At 36.3% G+C, this 12,877-nt stretch overlaps 1 protein-coding gene across 1 annotated transcript in view; it reads right to left on the bottom strand.

The window, feature by feature from the left end:
• Positions 1 to 3,492: 3,492 nt before the first annotated feature.
• Positions 3,493 to 12,877, bottom strand: part of TCF24 (transcription factor 24) — a 116,069-nt gene continuing 106,684 nt past the window's right edge. Inside the window, exon 2 of the mRNA XM_044067983.1 lies at positions 3,493 to 4,445. Coding sequence (XP_043923918.1) covers positions 4,332 to 4,445 — 114 coding nt within the window. The 3' untranslated portion in view covers positions 3,493 to 4,331. The remainder of the gene's footprint in view (positions 4,446 to 12,877) is intronic.

The following is a 12,877-nucleotide window of genomic DNA, read 5'->3' as shown; positions in this document are numbered from 1 at the left end:
GCTATCATACAAGTAACTAAATAAATAAATAGGTTTCTAGGAGAAAATAAATATGTAGCTATTTCATATATCAGTGTATAACTTACACATCAAGGATCTGCAAAAGAAGTATAATTCAATCTTACACAAGTGGTAGAGACCATCATCAACATGCATGTAAATTTAAAAATGCAAGATTTTTGCCCCTGCTCTTTGGCACAGAGGGATAAAGTCTTGATTGCTACCCAAATGACCAGCATTTGACAAGTAGCTTGTGACTTTAATGATCCAGGGAAGATGACATCAGCTCGCCCATTCTGGGGGGAAGGAGGTTGTCTGGAGTGCTGCTGGCCTTTATAGAATTATAATGAAGTTTAAAAATCTGTTAAATATTTCATTTCAACCTGAAGTGTTTAACAGGTTTTTAAAACCTATTTGCATTTCCTGCTGTTCTTCTCTGGTGGCCACTGTCTGTGTGGCACTGGCAGTGTTGTGTGTTACAGCTGTCAAAACGGTAATACACTCGCAGTGCATGGAGTGCTGTAATTATGGTCCAATATCAGGAAGACGATAAAGTTGGTAAGCGACAGACCTAATGTGCTGTGATGAGTGTAACAACCCCTCCAAGTAATGTTACAATCGGGTCTCGCAGTACAGACTAACAATGGACTTTGCCATCCAGCCAAGAACTGTGGCAGAAAGCAAAACAGTTTTCTTTCTGCCTGCTGTCCTTGCTCCTCAACTATCCCTAAATTGATGTCATATTTTTGCTCTACTCCTCATATTTTTATTTGCTGGTAAGTAAGATTGCAGTCAAAACTGCCAAAATTAGACTTTTGTACATCGTATTGTTCAGAAAATGACATATTGATGCAAAACCAGTTGTTCTATTAAAATTTTAAGCGCATTAGAGGAATACTTAAAAACTATTCTTATTTTTCAATCTCTGTCCATATTTGACAGGACCTGCTAAGTACATCACTGGCTTTCAAAGCTGGTAAAACACTTGGTGCTCTTTTCTGTAACTGGTAGTAAATGGAGCAGAATTATGATGAGGTCTCTGATCATGACCCTTTATTATGTTTTCATGAGGTGGATGCCAAAATTCACCTTTCAAGCTTCACTCTTGAGGTGAATTTCTTGTCATCATTGCCTTGAATGCATAATAATCTGGTTATGATCAGAGACCTGATCATAATCATCTATGAATTTGACTATCTGATCATAACCCAGCTGTTATGTGTTCTCTAGGTAGCTGTCAGGATTCACCTCTTCTGCTTCATTTCTTGACAGTCATGTCTTGAACAGATCTGCATTCAGAAATGTCTTAATTGCAGGTACACCTTCCATTGTCAGTTATTCTACCAGCTATATGTGTCAAGCTAATTTCCAGTCACTTAAGTATGGGCTATGCAATGCAATGCTATGCACTCATCTGTAAATAACTCGGTGACAGAGCTACACAGCAGTCAGATGCTGTGACCAATCCAAAAGGAAACAGGTTGAGATGTCAAGGAAAATCTTCATGATATAGAGAGAGACTGCAGAATCAGATGCTACCAGGGATCAGGAAGTACTAGTTTCCTTTATTTTTGCTGCTCCAATGGTTAGATTAAAGTGGAAAAATACTCTATAATGAGAAAGTGTGGAATTTGCTGACATTTAGAGATTTACATGCTGTCCATTAAGAGAATCGCTCTCAAAGTACTAGATGACAGCTAGAAGGTTCCGGAAGCAGGGAAAAATTGCTGAGTGGATTGCTTTATTATCTGGTTTATGTATCTAATGTGGAAATTGTTCAGACACTTAGGAAACAGGTACAGTGACATGACTATATGTTTTTATTTGTCCATGAGCAAAACAAAAGATGCAAGGGGTATTGCAATAAGTCCCAGTATAATGTAATGCAAAACAGCTACAGATATATTCCTTCTCTAACGCACAACATTTTATTGACTCTCTAAAATAATACAGCGTATTACAGGAAACAGTTATTTTTATAGCAGTAACATTTTAAAAATACTACATCAAAAATGATTTGCTTTATGACAGATCATTATAAAGCTTTGGAAAAATACATAGTTGCTTTCTAACTAGCTGAACATGTGTTTGAATCTGTCCGAGGAAGAGAGAGGTGTGTGTGTGTGTGTGTGTGTGTGTGTGTGTGTGTGTGTGTGTGTGTGTGTGTGTGTCTGTGGTGCATGTCAGTGATAATGATTAATAACGTATTTACTCCACATCTGTATGCACACTGTACTTAGGCAGATGGCATGGTAAGAATAAGGTCATTATTATGTGGATACTGCTGTTTGGTGTCTGGCATTGCACTCAACATGACAAATATATTTGTTATTCTGACATGCATTTAGTGCAAATAGCTTAACTCAAGGTGCATAGCTAATAAGCCAAGCATGAAGCCTATTTTCTCTAACATCAGTTACTTTTTTTTAAAGAAGTAAAGTAACCTACATTACCAGGTAATTATTTAAAATGTATGCATATATGTCTATCATCAGAAGAAAGATACTGTTTAACCAAATCTGTTACAAAACATACATTACCACATTGTATTATCAATATAATATGTGCATTGTTTTAATGCAATACATTTTTCTTTTTACAAAGTACTTTCATAAACTGAAAACAATTTTTTGTGTAAGCTACAACTATTTTCAGATTTTCTATTATTTTACAATAAAATGATGCTGCACTTTTAAATAACACTTACAAAATGCCATACATGGCTTAATACTGTACACATTTTCTTAAAGGTCTACATTAGCTTTTGGCATAGTGGCTTGCTTCTTTTGCATACAATTCTTCAGCTTTTTCTTCCATACTTCATCAGCAAGGCTAGGATTCAGAAATGGTGAACTGCATGAAAAGGGCCCTTTAATGCGATCGTGGAAACTATTGATTCATAGATACATTAGCTGTGATGAGGAAAGACCTCATTATTCACTAATTTGTATGTTTCTTGATCACTTGGTGATTACTGTGAACACTAGCAAGCACTTTACTGCAGTTAATTGCTGTTGGTGGTGTATGCATCACATTGGCAAAGGTACCCCACTTATTTACTCCTTCACATACATAAATGCTTTCAAACACACAAACACTCAAGGACACACCTCTCAACTGCCATGCTGTCACAGAATGTCTGTTTTTTTCTGTTGAACTGCTCTCTCCCTTCTTCTGGACCCTTACAATCAGTCAGTATAATGGCAGATATTAGTGTTTCATACATATTATTCTTCATTTGCAGTTTCTTGTTGAAAAATCTGTTGTTCTATTAACTTTTTAAGTGACTTAAAGGAATATTTATAAAGTGTACCTGGTGTATATTGCTCTCTCCCTTTATTAAAACCACTGCTCATTTGTCTAGGGGGAGCCAAGAGATATAGACTCCATCTGACCACACACACACACACACACACACACACATACACACACACACACACACACACACACACACACACATACACACTCATTGGTACATCAGAAACACTCACATCATCACACAATCACACTCGCACACATTCTCAAGACTCCCACAAACACATACTGTATATGCATGCCCTAGATATCCGCTAATTCCCACCCCACCACTGTGGCCACTTACTCAGGAACAAACACACACACCAACTCTCACCTGACATTACTTATACCTCTGCATGTGCTCATACATGTAGTGACATATGTGCACCCCCAACTCTACCTGTTTGCTATACTCTCTGACACTTAATGCTAACATGATCTCACCCATTGAAAGTAATGGGCGAAAGTGAGCTTTTGGCAGTGGGTGCTGGTGATGTATGCACCTGAAGGGTTCTGTGAATTGCTTGGCTGAGTAGTTAACTTACAGCAGGCATTTATGGGGGTGAGTACATTATCTCATGCCTCTCCCTCAAAATGCCTCATTTACATTTCCAGTATATCAGAGGGACAGTCCATCATGATGCTGCACCTAAATGAGGCAAAGAAATGAAGTAGAGCTGCCTCTGTATTGAAAATGGCTACTGTCAGCGATAAAGAGTGCTTACCACTGGTGGTAATGTTTCTGAATCCTAGGGGAAATGTTCTAAATGTGGTAAAATCGTTTTGGAAATCAGAAGGAAATGCATTAAATGTTAAGTGCTGTTAATCTGTACAGCAGTAATTACTCTGCTACATTCTTTATTCATTACATATTGGACTATAGTGAGACAAAATTCCAAGACAATTTGTAGAAAGAAGACTAACAACATCACTGGGTAAAAAACACACAACACCGTTTTCAACTTAAATATACACATACACATCAGGTAATAAATAGGATATATTTATATTTTTATGATTTTATGAGAAGTTTTTCAGACTTGTGAGCTTGTTGTCGTTTCTTCCTGACTTGAAGTCTCTGCTTGAACAGCATTGCCCAGAAATTGCCCTGTAGCTCCAATGTACAGTCTTGACCTCATTGGCCATTTCTGAAATTAAAAATGCAAGCCATGTTAGCCAGTGAATGTTGTTTTCTTACTTTACACTCATAAATCTTTATAACCAGCAGACCCCTTGCTAAAACAGATGGAAGCTCTGACTGCTACATAAACACAGATATGGAGATGTACCAAAATACTCACGTGCTCTTAAAGGCAGAGCTCAGTTACCAGTCATCACAATGTTTTACTGTGGGTTATCATAAAGATACTCCTTAGATATGTGTCTTCATATTCTGTGTACATTTTGTGTCATTATTTCCTCACTTCTTTGGTTACTGATTACTCGCTGTTATACTAAATGGTAACATGACCATTAATCCATGTATGGCCACTCTGTCTTACATAAAGCATTTTGGTCAATGGTGAAATCCTTTTTTTTTTTTTTTAATTAGAAATATCTTTAGTGAATTATCACTTACTACATAGTTAATCATACACTTATAATAAATGATGAATAAATAACCTGAGAGATGACCACAGAACCATCCAAGCGCTAGGTTATCCAGGCGTTGTTGAGTGTTGTATAATCCAACAAAAATGCTAAATAAAATGACAACGATTATCTTAAAAACGGAATATTTTATTGCAGCATGCTATAGGTAAGCACTTTCACTAAGGCTTCGTCAGACTGTTAAAATTCAAAAAGCAATCAATTAAAAAATTATATATACAAGTTAATCACATGCAGTGTCAGCTGGTATGATCAATTCAGCATTTAAAGTTACATCCTAGTCTTCGTTTTAAAAACTTCACTGTTTACAAAAACATTTCTACTAACTAGGTATAATAGGATTCAACTGCAATATATAAATCAAATTTCCACTAGTTCTATATAAGGAATAAAGTTATGTTAGGTGTTCAAATTTATATGTGCACAATAAACATATTGTAAAGCTTGCAGATATGTTCTATATCGACAGACTATAATCACTGCTACCAATAATGTATTTACAGTAATAAACTGTCATTAACCCTGCAATACGTTCCATAAAGATTGATCGAATACATCGGTCATGGCATATAAATAATGCAGGCTGGCTAAAATATTTAAAACAAATCTTTTTGAGAGAAATTTTTCAAAAAAACATTTTTCATTATGATCCACTATCTTAGAACATTAAACTTTGAAAACATGAGGTCCATCTACATTTTAAAAAGTTAGAAATACCGCGACCTACTAAATAAACGGTCCATGCGCTAAACAATCAAACCTCACATTATACAAACAAGAGCAATATTGCATTTACATCAGTAAAGACAACTTAATATAAAGCACTGCGTCCGTTAACACTAGGCGAATAGCATATACCACTGATGAAAAAATATTATATTATTAATCGCACTTGCTCACCGACATATAACTACAAGAAATAGAGAGCAGAGAAAATACACTCCCTTGGATCTAGTACGTTCATTCTTGTCAACATACAGCTATGAAAATACTAAATGAAAGTGATACTATATTATTAGTCACACTTATTTATATGTAGCAATTGCAAGAAATGGACAGCAGAGAAAGTACAAACACTTGAATAGAGTGCATACATATCAACACACAACTATAAAGAATTGTAGCAGGTTCGAATGACACCTACCAAATATATACCTAATTTCAAGGTTAAGGAAAAGACTTCAACATGTGTTTAGATCACCTCAGCAATATGCTTCCATCTGTGAACACACTTTCCCAGATAGCAGGCGGTGCAACACAAACCAATAGGTCTCGAGGCAACGAGTGATCAAAGCATGTTCATATCAATACAATTTCACTTATTCACCCAAACTGAAAGATCTTCTGAAGTGAACAATCAAATGGATACATGAATACCATCCAACATGCCACATGTAACAAAGCAGAACAAACAAAATATGCCACACTGTCCAAGTCACTACCAATTATTAGCCATGATCTTGCCACTACTGCTCTCAACGAACTCGCAACATCAATGTCATTAAGGCCAAATGTCTTGTTGCCATGGACACAGATACACAATTAAAAATAGAAACCAATATACATCAAACAAAAGATATATATTAGGAAATACATGCATAAATCACTTACAGCACTGGCATACATGCACGTAACAACAGCCTCTGGAGATATTGTAGTGCCGTCAAAGTGCAATTGAATGCATTCACCTATAGTTGAATGCATTTATACCAAGAAATATACTGTAATAACACATGACCACATTATAAAGACAACTCTCACAAATAATTATGAAATTATATAACTAATCCAATGAAGTTTATATCAAACCCATTGACTAACCACGTTAATAAAAATAATTAAATGCGTTATAAACAATATTCAATAACACATATGCAATTACTTAACCTTGATACGTCTAGCTTTTAATATAGGTTTTATAGAAGCTCGTTCATTCAAACCTCTACCTTTATCCGCCCTTAATCTCATAATCCAATTGATTTTTTTTGTTTCTGTATAGTTGCGTATATTACCTTCTCTAATAGAAGGTTGAATGACATCAACTGCCATGAAGGTAAACGTATGTTCCTGACCCTTAGAATCCACATGTTTGGCCAAGGCATTTGTAAGATATCAAATCCTAATGGCATATAGATGTTCACATATTCTTGTATGAAAAGGCCCGTCTGTTTTGCCAATATAAAAACTTTGGCATTGCTGACATGTAGCTAAAGAAACTATATGGCTAGTATCACAGTCTGCCGATACATTGACTCTAAAACATTGGCCAGTATCTGGGTGTGTAAAACTATTTGCTGTTTCTATAAAAGAGCAGTAATTACATTTACCACATGGATGTGTGCCATTAAATGACCTATTGATTATCCTGGACCAATTATTACATAATAGTCTTTTAAGATTAGGCTTATTCTTATATAAGAAACAAGGTTTCTCTCCAACTATTTTTAATATGTCTTCATCCATAGTAAGAATACGCCAATGATTATTTATTAATTCTCTAATCTCTTGCACATCACCTGTATAAAACATCGGTATCTTAACAGAGTGTGATACATTGTCCATATGTGACTCCTGCCGTTTAGGTTGTGCAGAGAAATAGGGTGCTGCTCTTTCTTTCCTCAGTACATTAATATTCTCTAACTCTCTAATTATGTCATGTTCTTTATAGGCTCGTTTCAAAAGCCTATTTTTAAATCAGTTAATCTCATGTTGATATCCACTATCAGTGGCATTAAGGCGAGCAATACGCATACTTTGTCCTTTAATGATATTTTTAAAAACGTAATTCGGATGCATGCTATGTCGGTGAAGAAACAAATTCCTATAGCATTGTTTCCTAAACACCCCAGTGTTGATATATGTACCCATAACTCTTTCCACAAAGACATCCAAAAACTAAATTTTTGTTTTAGAAAAATGAGAAGTGAATTTTAGGTAGGTAGTCCTATTATTAATATGAATAAGGTAATCTCCCAGTTCCTCCATACTACTGTCCCAAATAAGAAAAATGTCCACAAAATGGCGATAAAAATGAATTTTGTCTCTATGCATGTGATGGATAAATAATTGTTCTTCCTCCCATGCAGCTAAAAACATGTTGGCATAGCTATTGGCACAGGGTGTGCCCATAGCCACGCCATCACGTTGAATGTATATATTAGACTCAAATGTAAATACATTGTTTTCCAAAATGATTTCCAAGAATAAACAGATACGATCTATATGTTTATATGTATATTCACTGTATTTGGTCAGATCATTTTTTGTTATCAATATCCCTATATCGTTGGGTATAACAGTGAATAGAGATTGAATATCTAGAGTAACAAAAATCATATCTTGGCTTAGGCGAGTTTCTTTACTAAATTTATATAAATCTAGTAAAAATTGTTTAGTATCCTTTAAAATATACTGTTTTTTGTCGATTACTGGTTTCAGATGTTTTTCGACATGTATAGAAAAGGATTCAGTAGACCATCCTCCACCTGAGACTATCGGTCTCATAGGGGGATTAACTCCATCTTTATGAATTTTAGGAATACCCTGTATGTGGGGGATGGTGGGAAAATCCACTTGCAGAAATCTTGCCAGTTCATTATCGATGTTACTATAATTAACCAGTTCTTGTATTGTGTTATTTATTTCATATTTAATCTCATCTACTCTTTGTTTAGAAATAATATTATAAAACTTTTCATCATTAAGCATATTAGTCATAGCATGGCTATATTGGTCTCTATCCATTACTACAAGTGGCCCTCCCTTGTCAGCTGGCCTAAATATTAGAGTCTCATCATGCTGTAACCTAGATAGGGCTCTCCTCTCATTCCAATTCAAGTTATTTTTATTTTTATTTCCTTTCTTATTTGGATAATTAACATATCTATCCTCAAATGCCTTATATAAATCTTCCTCAACTAGGTTATAGAAGGCTTCTACTAAAGGGTGATTTTGAGGAATATACTCACTAGGTCTCTTAAACCCCTTAGAAGATTGGTTATTGTCACCAAACTGATAACGAAGCATAACATTTCTAATAAAGATGTTTATATCAGTTAATATATCAGTCAGTTGACTATGTGCAGTTGGAATAAAAATCTTCCTCAACTAGGTTATAGAAGGCTTCTACTAAAGGGTGATTTTGAGGAATATACTCACTAGGTCTCTTAAACCCCTTAGAAGATTGGTTATTGTCACCAAACTGATAACGAAGCATAACATTTCTAATAAAGATGTTTATATCAGTTAATACATCAGTCAGTTGACTATGTGCAGTTGGAATAAAAATCTTCCTCAACTAGGTTATAGAACGCTTCTACTAAAGGGTGATTTTGAGGAATATACTCACTAGGTCTCTTAAACCCCTTAGAAGATTGGTTATTGTCACCAAACTGATAACGAAGCATAACATTTCAAATAAAGATGTTTATATCAGTTAATACATCAGTCAGTTGACTATGTGCAGTTGGAATAAAACTAAGTCCCTTATTAAGCACATTAGCTTCATCGGTGTCCAAGATTCTATGAGAAATGTTCCAAATCAGGCGATCCTCATCTGATTCCACATTCTCTTCAATGTTTGATTGGGAGCTCTTTCCTCGGATAACTTCCTTTTCTGTCGCCCTCGACTTATAGAGCTATTCCTTCTGACCCCCTCTCCAGAGCTATGGGAAGGGGGAACTGGGGTAAACCCGCCACATGTTGTGGCATTTGATGTACAATGGTATTGGGTCCAGCTGGATTGCTGTTCTTAGGACGAACTATGGGCTGGAGTGATAATGCAGGCCTGGGGGATAAATTCACAGTGTCTTTGGGGGCCATTGTTGATGTATCGTTAGTTATGTTCTGTGGTTGTGGGTCAGACTGTAACAAAAGATGCTGCATCATAATCCACAGCTTCCATAATGTTATTGCTGATGGAGTCTATGCCCTCATTAGTATCTGTTCTTGATGGAATAATTAATGGAGTATCATTCATTTCCCTATTGGGTATGGGCTTAGACACTTGCCCTGGTCTAGGCCAAGTAAATACTTGGCTGGTTCGAAAATCTTGAGTGTCTCTATCTATTTTATTCCTCTTTTGTTGCAATAAACATCTTTCGAAAATTTCCACACCATCTAGGACATTGGTTATTGCTTTATCTACTAGGGTACTGGGGAAATGAAAGTACATGTCTTTTTGTTGGTCAAGTATGGATTCTATCAACTGTTCTTCAACCGGTTGAAAAAATTCTAGAAGTAAATGGATGTAATTCTTGCTCACCTCTAGGTTTAATTTCTGCCATTTTGAAAGTAGCTCCGGATATTGATCACCGTACGTTGGCATTTTTAACACCCTCAAGCCTCTCGGTATAATATTCTTCTGGATGCCTGCCTCAAAGTGTTGGCGTTGTGTTGAAAGACGTTTCAGTTTCAAAAAATCCATCTCAAATTTATCTATTGCCTTCTGCAATCGTTCTGATGTATCGGTACCTGTTAGCATATTATGGCCATTATTTTTGCCTTAATAAAGAAGTAGTGAATTAGTCGTACTTCTAACACATTTCATCAGTTTTGTTTGTAGGCATTCGCCTCGAATCTGTGCAGAAGTTATGCTTTCATCTTTCATCTTATTAGAGAAAGTCATTTCATTATTATCCACCATGTCATTTCTGACTTCAGTTTCTGTTTCAGTTCGCAAAGAAACATTTGGTCTATAATCCAGTTCTACATTTCCATTTGGGCTGGCCATGTCTCAGTTGGGTGCTTGAAGAAGTAGTATATAACATAAAATATAAACGGCAGCTCCCAGCAGAACGAACACCTCACAAGTTGTAATAAAAGTTGAAAAACAAATGATGAATAAATAATCTGAGAGGTGACCACGGAACCATCCAAGCGCCAGGTTATCCAGGCATTGTTGAGTGTTGTATAATCCAACAAAAATGCTAAATAAAATGCCAATGATTATCTTAAAACTGAATATTTTATTGCAGCATGTTATAGGTAAGCGCTTTCACTAAGGCTTCGTCAGACCGTTAAAATTCAAAAAGCAATCAATTAAGAAGTTATATATACAAGTTAATCACATGCAATGTCAGCTGGTATGATCAATTCAGCATTTAAAGTTACATCCTAGTCTTTGTTTTAAAAACTTCACTGTTTACTAAAACATTTCTACTAACTTGGTATAATAGGATTTGACTGCAATATATATAAATCAAATTTCCACTACTTCTATATAAGGAATAAAGTTATGTTAGGTGTTCATCCAATGTCCTAGATTGTGTGGACATTTTCAAAAGATGTTTATTGCAACAAAAGAGGAATAAAATAGATAGAGACACTCAAGATTTTCGAACTGGCGAAGTATTTACTAGGCCTAGACCAGGGCAAATGTCTAAGCCCATACCCAATAGGGAAATGAATGATACTCCATTATTTATTCCATCAAGAACTGATACTAATGAGGGCATAGACTCCATTAGTAATAACATTATGGAAGCTGTGGATTATCATGCAACATATTTTGTTACACAGTCTGACCCACAACCACAGAACTAACTAATGATACATCAACAATGGCCCCCAAAGACCCTGTGAATTTAGCTCCCAGGCCTGCATTATCACTCCAGCCCAAAGTTCGTCCTAAGAACAGCAATCCAGCTGGACCCAATACCATTGTACATGAAATGCCACAGCATGTGGCGGGTTTACTCCAGTTCCCCCTTCCCATAACTGTGGAGAGGGGGGGTCAGAAGGAATCGCTCTATAAGTCGTGGGCGACAGAAAAGGAAGTTATCCGAGGAAAGAGCTCCCAATCAACATTTCTCATAGAATCTTGGACACCGATGAAGCTAATGTGCTTAATAAGGGACTTAGTTTTATTCCAACTGCACATAGTCAACTGACTGATGTATTAACTGATATAAAAATCTTTATTTGAAATGTTATGCTTCGTTATCAGTTTGGTGACAATAACAATAACCAATCTTCTAAGGGGTTTAAGAGACCTAGTGAGTATATTCCTCAAAATCACCATTTATTAGAAGCCTTCTATAACCTAGTTGAGGAAGATTTATATAAGGCATTTGATAATAGATATGTTAATCATCCAAATATGAAAGGAAATAAAAATAAAAATAACTTGAATTGGAATGAGAGGAGAGCCCTATCTAGGTTACAGCATGATGAGACTCTAATATTTAGGCCAGCTGACAAGGGAAGGCTACTTGTAGTAATGGATAGAGACCAATATAACCATGCTATGACTAATATGCTTAATAATGAAAAGTTTTATAATATTATTTCTAAACAAAGAGTAGATGAGATTAAATATGAAATAACACAATACAAGAACTGGTTAATTATAGTAACATCGATAATGAACTGGCAAGATTTCTGCAAGATAAATATAGAGACAAGATGATCAGCTTTAACAATTGGCTTAATGTCTGGTGTCATTCAAAGGGGATCCAGTGTCTGTCTGCCTGGGATGACATGCTTGACAAGCCACACTGCTTCGGCTTGCACCTGTCACCCCTGGGATTCCGGATATTGGCTAAGGCTCTTGCCACCCCCATAGTGCCTTTTTTAGGCAAGGCTCAAATTCTAAACCTACCACCCTAGAAAACAAAAATGGGAAGAAACTGAGGGTAATGCTGCTCAATGCCAGAAGTCTAAATCTCAAAATGCACCGAGGCCCTTCTCAGTATGGAGAACATCGGCGTCTGTGCTGTAACTGAAACCTGGTTCAAGGCTCCTGAGAGCACCCGGCACTATTAGGTTTTACCTCATATCATGCCCGCCCGCCCAAAACGCGGACCACAACACAAAAGGAGGGGTGTATCCATATTCATAAAGGATACCCACACCTCCAGGTTGGTGAAACCATCCAGGTGCAACTAACCATAGGCAAAACTGCTCTACATATTGTAGCATGCTTCAAACTCAGGAACGCCACACAGCCTTCCTGAAGACACTGGAGGGT

The sequence above is a fragment of the Protopterus annectens genome, chromosome 3.part1 (genome assembly GCF_019279795.1).
Source record: "Protopterus annectens isolate FY-2018-M chromosome 3.part1, PAN1.0, whole genome shotgun sequence".
Taxonomy (NCBI): Eukaryota; Metazoa; Chordata; order Ceratodontiformes; family Protopteridae; genus Protopterus; species Protopterus annectens.
The sequence above is the reverse complement of the archived record's forward strand: the minus strand, read 5'-3'. Positions and strand labels throughout refer to the sequence as shown.